At 29.7% G+C, this 9,646-nt stretch overlaps 2 protein-coding genes across 2 annotated transcripts in view; one reads left to right on the top strand and one right to left on the bottom strand.

Annotated features, from left to right (window-relative positions):
• Nucleotides 1-74: 74 nt before the first annotated feature.
• Nucleotides 75-2,460, top strand: Syx5 (syntaxin 5). The gene is made up of 5 exons (XM_035874470.2): nt 75-679; nt 1,105-1,361; nt 1,453-1,647; nt 1,711-1,832; nt 1,925-2,460. Exons 1-5 carry the CDS (start codon nt 298-300, stop codon nt 2,082-2,084), a joined length of 1,116 nt encoding a protein of 371 aa, XP_035730363.2. The 5' UTR covers nt 75-297; the 3' UTR covers nt 2,085-2,460.
• Nucleotides 2,461-2,741: 281 nt separating this feature from the next.
• Tango1 (transport and golgi organization 1) overlaps nt 2,742-9,646 on the bottom strand; it is a 7,232-nt gene continuing 327 nt past the window's right edge. The window contains 15 exon segments of the mRNA XM_085662572.1: nt 2,742-3,353; nt 3,916-4,437; nt 4,873-4,996; nt 5,116-5,212; nt 5,298-5,387; nt 5,456-5,594; nt 5,662-5,884; nt 5,973-6,140; nt 6,306-6,530; nt 6,605-6,682; nt 6,789-6,905; nt 6,986-7,120; nt 7,301-7,587; nt 7,694-9,263; nt 9,470-9,603. Of these exon segments, the coding sequence (XP_085518698.1) occupies nt 3,295-3,353; nt 3,916-4,437; nt 4,873-4,996; nt 5,116-5,212; nt 5,298-5,387; nt 5,456-5,594; nt 5,662-5,884; nt 5,973-6,140; nt 6,306-6,530; nt 6,605-6,682; nt 6,789-6,905; nt 6,986-7,120; nt 7,301-7,587; nt 7,694-9,263; nt 9,470-9,603 (3,968 nt within the window). The 3' untranslated portion in view covers nt 2,742-3,294.

Raw genomic sequence — 9,646 nt, 5'->3', positions numbered from 1 at the left:
AGGAGTTTCTTTTTCTTTTCTTTTTTTTTATTAATAAGAAAGTGGGCGAGAGAGAAAGAGAAAGAGAGAGAGAGAGAGAGAGAGAGAGAGAGAGCAAGAGAGGGAGGAGATGGGATGAGTGAACGTGTCGCGACATTTGATCGTAATGATCATAATATGGCGTAAAGTGTATTTCATAATTAAACTGTCATGTGTACGTGTATATTAGAAAGTATAAGCAAAGCGATATTGAAAATTTGAGATTATTACAATAAAGAAAATCTCATAGTAGGAAAACGTAAAAAATTTGAGGATGCGATGCCCGCACGTAGACGATACGTTGGTTATGAGTCAGAAAATGATTTTGTGATTACAAACTCAAACAGTGAACGGCGAAATATTGACACGAAACAACAATATTACGATGAAACTCGTAATGTCGGTGGTTTAGAGGAAAAACATTTTAAGCACCGTGATATTCCACCATCACCACCAATAACTATGACGGCACGCGATAGAACTAATGAATTTATTAATGCTATAAGAACAATGCAGGATAAAACAGTCGTTAGAACGACTAATCAGCAAAATCCAAGAAGGGCTAGACAAATGCAAAGTTATTCCAATTTTATGATGGTCGCTAAGAGTATCGGAAAGAACATTGCGAACACTTATACCAAATTGGAGAAACTTGCTCTATGTAAGAAAGCATCGAGAGTTTACATATTCTAAGAGTATTACTTTAATATTATTATGTTTACTTATTTTGATATGTTTTACACTTTGACATATGGTTTTTTTCAATAGTAAGAATTGCTTAAGAATAATTAAGATATATAATAAGTAAGAATTATTAAGATATTGTTATAGACTAATATATGTTTATTTATGTCGACTTCTTAAGACAATGAAATATTCTTAGTACCAAAAAGAGTTTTCATTGTAAAAGTAATTTTGTCTATATGATATATATATATATATACACATACATACATACATATATACATACATACATACATACATACATACATACATACATACATATGTATACGTGTGTATAATATATACATATAAGTTTCTAAAAAATGTTTAACAGAGCAACTGTTATGTCTGTTCCCTTTTTAGTGGCCAAAAAGAAATCTATATTCAACGACAGACAAATGGAAATCGAAGAATTAACAAACATTATAAAGACGGATTTAAAAAGTTTGAATCATCAAATAGGCAAGTTACAAGATATAGGAAAAATTCAACGAGAAAGTTTCTCCTCTTCTCAAGGGAATCATATTGCTTCTCATTCGTCATCTATAGTGATGGCCTTACAATCAAAACTTGCAAATATGTCCAATCATTTCAAAAGTGTTCTGGAAGTTCGTTCTGAGGTATTATTTATGCAACTTAACACAAAAATATATTATTTACATTATAATGTGTTTAAAATAAATACTCTTTTATACAATAAACTATATATAGAATATGAGAGAAGAACAAACAAGAAGACAACAATTTTCACAAGGATCTGTATCCACCATGTTACCTCCCAGCGTAGTTTCCGGGAGACAAGGTTCCTTGTTACTTCAAGAACAAGAATCTAATTCTTCGGTTGCAATAGACCTTGAACCAGCAATGAGTCAATTGTCAATGCAACAAGTTTTACAAGACGATACGGTAATTTATTTCTTTGGGGGAAAAAGCTAAATCGCAACGATTAAAGATCATTTTCTTTTTCAGGATGCATATGTGCAATCACGTGCAGAGACCATGCAGAATATAGAATCGACAATAGTCGAACTTGGTGGTATTTTCCAGCAACTGGCTCATATGGTTAAAGAACAGGAGGAAATGGTAGAAAGGTAAGAAAATTATATTTTTAAATCGTCCTTTTAGAGATTTATTGCTATGGGATTACATATATGATAATTAATTCGCGTTAATTATATTACAGAATAGATAGCAATATAGAAGAGACTGAATTAAATGTGGAAGCTGCGCATGTTGAAATATTAAGATATTTCCAATCCGTGACAAATAATAGATGGTTGATGATTAAGATATTTGCTGTCCTCATATTTTTCTTTATCTTTTTTGTAGTATTTTTGGCATAAGATTATATCGAATTTAAGTATATCTGTTTACATTTATGTTATGTTACCGTTCATCATTATTTTACTATCCATATTCAGTACTTGTGATATATAAAGCAAATATAATTCCAAGAAAAATTTAATTTTTACGGGACACGTATCACGTAAAACTGTAGGAACACTCAACTGCATTCCTTAATACTTCCACTAAATTATTAATTATTATTGCTGTATAAAGGAGGATTTCTGACATTGGAAAATAAATAAATAATTTTTAAAGCTTACGTAAAACGTAAAAAAGAAAATAAATATAGGGAAATAAAGGAAGAAAAAACGCAAAAGAAAGAAACAATTTCACGTGGAAAACAATGTTCATATTTGTAAATTAAAATAATTATATATATATATATATACACATATACTTATCTTTCGTTGTTTGCTTATGCTTATATATATATATATATATATATATATATAAAAGAAAAAAAAAGAAAAGAGAATACTATTTTAGAATTTTATGCAACATATGCAATGCTTATGTGACGAATAGAAGCTTAATTATTTTGTATATATAATACAACAATGTACTAGAGAAAAATAATGTATGATGTTAATTGATGATAAATTATGATAAATGTTTTAAAATAAATTGCAATTTATTTTTAATTTATTAAAATCATAACAACTGCATTTTTATTTATGTTGATTGCAATACTCAATATTACAACGTCGTTTGAATTTATTTCATACTTTGAAATAGAAAGTAAGTGTACCTTTCACAGAATGATTTTTTAAATAGTTAAATTTTTCAAAGAATGTTTCACTTCAATGTACAGCAATTTCTTTCAATATTCCCTTTTTTATTTTTAATAATATATGATCAATATTAGCATAATTGTAGCAATGCTGTAAAAAATTCTCAGAGTAATTTCACATAAGATAATAGTATAATATTTATGGATTTATCGGATAATAAACAACATTTACAAAATATGTTCAAATGGAAAATGCAATGTTTTTATTATTTTATTTGTGTTCCTCCCTCTCCCCGTCTCTCTCTCTCTCTCTTGATTTCAATTTAAATGCTCAAGAAAGATTCATAGTATATATTATATACTATGCCCTCCCATGAAATATTTATTGAAAATTGTTATACGATGAATCTGTTACTATATAAAATAGTAATAGATTTGGCCTTTGTATAAGATTGTTAAAGACTAAAATACAAAAGTTATACTTTTCCGCTATGATGTGACTTATCCAATGACTCCCCAGACGAATGCAAGGAACCTAAAATTAATCAATATAATTGAGCATCGTCGAAAGAGTATTATATAAACTTATAAATTTATTTTAATGATATTGTCTTAGCTGTAACTACTTCAGAGATCTATGTATTACGATAAGAAGCACCGTAACAATTGAAACCTAACAATTTTGATCGCAACAAATCTAATTTAAATTAATAATTATAATAATAAACTTAAAATATTCGGCGTACTTGACGAAAGAAGCAAAGTAATGTGAGAAGGGGGGGAAAAAAAAAAAGGCAAACACGAATCCAATTTCTCTAGCATGATTATCTAAAATCAAACTCAAATTATTTAACCTGACTCGTCATTTTATTTGGAGCTATTCCTTTCCATAGTACTCCAAAATTGTCTTACTTTAGAGAAACGTTTGCGTCCTTGCATGCACAAAAGAAAAGCAAAACGCAGTCATAGTGAAGAAATAAGAACGAAAAATTAGTGTAAGACAAGGAGGAAAAAAAATGATGACGAATGAATGTATCACGATTGGCCCCCTTTGTACGCTGTTGTTGGTAGAGATGATGTTCATGTTTAGCACAAACCTTTATGGTTGCGAGCTCGTTGTTCTCGCTGATGTGGGTGAAAACCAGAATTGCGTGGTGCCTGCAGTGTTTCTTCCCCCCATGAATGCGACGTTCCAAGGGGTGGTAGCAATATCGAACCAGGTGGGGGAGGTGGTGGAGGAGGATGAATATGATCACTAGCAAAGGGAGGCGGATGTGATCTATGATTGAAAGGAAGTAATAAAGGTGGGGATATCAAAGGTGGTGGCGAATCTGCATTGTCGTACCTGCCAGATGGATGAGGATGTAATGGTAAGGGAGGTGGAGAAGATAATCGACCACCCAAAGGTGGCGGTCGTTGTCCAACGTCATAAGGTGGTAATCCTGAAGCGGAAGGCAAAGGTGGTGGTAGATATGTAGGGAAAAGCGAAGGATGTATGAATGACGGTGGTGGTGGGGGTGGAACACCTGAAGAACCAGTAAACATTATAGGAGAACTTGATGAATCTGCGCCTATGAATAATGGAGGTGACGTTGTAGTCTCTCCATTTGCCTCCAAGCCTGTTCGAACATTAGCGCAAATAATATATAATATTTCAAATAAATAATCATCTTTTCTTTATACCACCGTATAGTTTAAAGAAGATGTACCAACTGTAATAGACACAAATGTTGCTAATTTCGATCGAATATATTAATAAATTACAGATTATATAATACCTTGAAATTTTAATACTTATCAATTTAATTAATTATTATATTGAAAATTCATAAACACGAGTATATGCGAAAAAGAAAGGAGATTTGTTTTTTTTTTCTTTTTGTATGCATTTAACGAATCAACATTGTAAATATACAATTAGTTTGTCATTCGTCGCATAAAAAAATTTCAAAGTATATATCTGTAAGAATATTACTCGAACATTTTAATCATCCAATATGATATTTATCAGTGGTTTCATTAGATCTTCATTATTTTTTAAATAAAATACTTACGATGTAATTTTGTATCGGCATCGGCATCATTTATATTTTTTTCTATTAGTGTAAGACGATTACGTAATTGTCCTGCTTCTGCCTTTGATTCTTCTAAACGACGTTCATTTTGTCGTGCCATGACCTTTTTATTTAAAAAAAAAAAAAAAAAAAAAAAAATATAACATTATTTAATACATTAAAATTACTATGAAGACACTGATTATAATTATTATACTTAAATAAATAATTAATAGTTCTAACCCATTGTTCGTGTGCTTTTGTTTCAAGAGTAGAGATCTGACTCTTATATTCCCTTTCTTGATCCACTATTTCACGCTTCAACATTTCTATTTGTTGTCTACGATTAAAAATAATAGGGAATATTTTTTAAACACACGAGAACAATTCTTAATAGATTATATTTATGTCACTTTCATACTTACTTATATCCTTGGATTTCATTTTGCATTGTATGTATTCTTTCTACGGTAGACATAACTTCACCTTGTTTTTGTAACCATAACGCTTCTTCCCTGAAATAAAATTGTATTATGCTTATTAATTTGAAAATTTGAAATCTAATCGAATGGTATAATATTACTTTTGTCTTTGAGCTTCTTTCTCCTTGAAAAAGTTTGATATAACTTCTAATCGTGTTTCTGCATCTCGCTTCTCTTTTTCAGCTACTTTACACTGTTCACTCAACGAAGACACTTCTTCTTTAACAAGTTTCATGTGCTCTGAAGAATTAAAATGTTATATATAAGGTTACGGAGAAAAAGAAAATGTTACTCTCTATGAGCGTACCTTCTAACAAACTGTGTGCTCCTTCGACTTCACTTAAACGTATCTTTAATTCATCTCTTTCCTCAACAAGTTGCGACGCTTCTGCTTTAACATGAGATACTTCGTAAAGTTTTTCAATATCTAAATTATTCGAATTTACTTGATTAATAACTTCCACGAGATCTTTGACTTCTGCTTCTTTAATTTTTAATTCTTTGTATAAATTTGCTTTGTCCATAGAGAGCTACAACAAACAAAAGAAATATAACGACGTATTTTACATAATGGTTTATTGAATAAAATTAAATCGTAAAAAAAATGAATGTATTTACTTGCGTAACTTGTACTTCTAATTGTTGAATTATTTCATTTAAATTTTCTTGAATTTTACTTCTTTTATTTAATTCGATTCGAAATTCTTCTGTTATACGTATAAGCTCAGTATCCAATTCTCCGTATTTTTTTTTCATAGCATTAAGCTCTGCCAACAAAGTTTCATTCTGTAATAAAAAAATATCATCATAAAAACCAATTTCCATGTGTATATATACGCGGCGCGCGCGTGTGTATGTGTGTGTATATATATATATATATATACACGAGCGCGCGCATACACACATATATAATTTACTTCGATCGTGGATTTAAAAAGAAATTCAATCTACCTCTTGAGTTTTGATGTTGAGAGCATTAGTCAAAGATTCATTAGCGCTTTGTTGAACATTTAAGCGAGCTTGTAAATCCTCTACCGATTGAGTTAACGGATTAACTTCATTGTTGGACGAAAGAACTTCTCTTAACATACGTTCCAATTCTAATCCTGCTTCTGTTACATTTTCTAAATCTTTTTCTAACATAGCAACCTGATCTTCCAACTCAACATTTGCATTCTGCACAGTATTTAAGTTATGTCATTGTATATATGTATAATTGATTTAGGTTTCATCATATTCTTATTATTTACCTGTGAAGCTTCTAGTTCGGCTTTCAAAGACAATACCATCTCGTTAGATCCAAATGATTCATCTTGCATAGAGTTTAACTATATTCAATTTTACAAATTTATACATAATATAGATAATAAGAAAATATAAGAGAAAGCGCATAAACGAAAAACTAATAATTTACTCTATAAAATTATACTTTACCTCATTTTTAGTTGATTTCAAATTTTCATCCAACATCAAGCTTTCCTTTGTAGAAAGAAATAATTCCTTTTCTAATTTATTTATCTTTGCTATCAAATGACCATCTCTCCTCATATTCTGAATAAAAATATAGAATCATTATGTAACGAAATCAATATAAATATGCGTCTTATTAATGTACCTGACAACAATAATACCTCAATATAATAATATCCTAAAGTAAACATAAGCGTAGTAATAGAAGTTATGCTTAAATAAAACAGCATTATCCAATATGTATGCTCTACTTTTATCATTCTCATAATACTGCCTTCAGGAACAGACTCTTTATCCTGTAATATGAAAATAGAATGGATAATGTGTGAAGGTTTATGTTGTTTAAATAAAGTTGGAAAAGGAAAGCAAAGAAAAAGGGAAAGAAAAAAAAAGAAAAAAAAAAAAAAGAAAAAGAAAAAAAGAAAAGACAGAAAAGAAAGTAAAAGCAATGAATATCAAACAAAAAATTTACTTACTTGCGATATAAAGCCATAATTTATATCACCCTCATTTATGCATTCGTTATCCGTTGTACAAACATCGGAAAATGGCATATTTTGTATTGTAGAAAGTAACGTTACTTCTTCGACATTTGTGAGACCCTCCGTATTTTCATTATAAAGAACTTCATCTTCTATTCTATCTTTATTTTCTGCTTCAGGCAAAACCTTATCCTCGATACTTATGATATCTTCATATTTAGGTAAGGTTTCAGTTACAGAATCACCTATATTTTTTTGCCCATCTTCCCTTTGCAACTCTACTAAATATATGGTATAGAAGGAGAAGAAGAAGAAAAAGAAAAAAAGAGAACATTAGAAAATTTTAAACTTATATAAGTCTAAAATTGATAAATCAGTATTTTTTACCTTTATCAGGTATCACGTTTTCTTCCACGTATAACAAATTTCGATTGTTACGAAATTCATGGAAGATCTGTTCCGTGTTAATATCTTTTGCATCGTTTTGACTAGATTGTGATTCTTTGCTTTCTTCGCTATGCAATTGTTCATTAATATCTTTAAATACTGTATTCGATTCTACAGGAACATCAACAGAACTAAAGATATCTCTTTCAACATTGTCATTATTTACATCACTATTTACAATATTCTTTTGACTGTCTTGCGCTTCCATTTGATTATTTTCTTCCAACTTAGTTTCCCCTTCCTTCTGTATTGTAACATTCGTATTAGCATCGCATATTGTATCTTTTTGAAATGGATTATTATCGAAAACATTTTTTTGTAGATCTATCTCAGGCGTATTGACTTTATTTACAATTTGCTGTACCTGTTCTTCGCTGTTAAGGACAATTTCAGAATCAAGAGAATTATTTGTTCCCGATACAAGATCATTTGATTGATCCACGTTTGGAGTGTCTACGTTATGTAAAACCTCCGTTTTATTTTCTACTTCAATTTGTTTTTGTGACTCAGACTGGATAAAGGAATTGTCTGGATCGTTTATATTTTCAACTTTTATTTCCTCCTTATGGTCTAAATCAACAATCGCATTATCCTTATCATCTTTATATTCCAATTCAGAAGTCAAAGATTCTAAACTGTCCTTTTCCTTTTTATTTTCTTCTAATTTAATAATAGAAAATACCGCATCATCTTCCCTCACATTATCTCCTAATTCGACATTTAAAGAATTCACGTTACTTTTCTCCTCCTTATGTTCCAATTCAAACTGAGAAAAGTCTACATTATCTTTTTCCCACTTATCTTCCACATTGAAAGTAATACCATCTATATTATCCCTTTTCTTTTCTTCTATCGATTCAACAGTCAAGGAATCTACATTAATATTTTCATTTAATTGCAATTCGACTGCAGATTCGTTTCTTTTAATATGTATACTGGAAGTGTCGTTGTTATAAGTAACAAACTTTAATTCTTCTTCTTTAAAGTCAGTTTCTTGTTCCAACTTAATTGGTACATCTAATTCAATTTGCGTAGCAGTTGGCTTTATATCGTTATTAATATCATCTTCTGTTTCTTTATTATTTGACAAAGACGCAGTTTCTATAACGGAAGTATAACTCGATTGCACAGATGATTCTTCCCTATTTACAAAAATTGTAGTACCATCTATTACGTTATACGATGGAGATATACTTTCTGTTTCATGCATAGATTGCTTCGTATTTTCTTCATTGGTAGTTGGAATAGATGCATCGATATTATTATTATTATTATTGGAAAGACTACTATATATCGGAATAGAGTCAGCTTTATTTTCATTATTTTTTAATGGAATATTTTTTATATTACTGATATCATTATTAATATTATCAATGTTATTATTTTTATCATTGTTGTTATTATTAATATTATTTACAACTTCAGTAGGTACTTCGTAAGTCAAGTTTTTCTTTAAAACTTTAAATTCCTTTAAAAAATTTTTTGGTATGTATCCACGGTTACCATCGAACTAAAAGAAATATTCATTTTCAAATGTAAACTTTGATAAAGCTTTGTAAAATATAAACAAAAACATAATAACAATAATAATAATAAAGTACGATACAAAAGTAAAGACAAAAGATGATATCGTACAAACATTTGTATACGATATAATAAAAATTGTTAATATAAACTCGGAATTTCATAGAATTGAAAAATAATGAAAAAATATACCTCTACACCCCACAAATCTGGTCTTTTGCCGGCACCTTTGCTATAAACAGTTACAATTTCACTCATTGGTACGGAGACCATGCCCCTTTCTCCAGCTATATACTTCAACGTAGTCCTGGCGAATGATACAGGTTCTGTAAATGAAGTCAAGGAATTCAAATCACATATATAAACAAA

This window comes from Vespa mandarinia, chromosome 18 (assembly GCF_050613455.1).
Source record: "Vespa mandarinia isolate Hongniang chromosome 18, ASM5061345v1, whole genome shotgun sequence".
Lineage (NCBI taxonomy): Eukaryota > Metazoa > Arthropoda > Insecta > Hymenoptera > Vespidae > Vespa > Vespa mandarinia.
The sequence above is the reverse complement of the archived record's forward strand: the minus strand, read 5'-3'. Positions and strand labels throughout refer to the sequence as shown.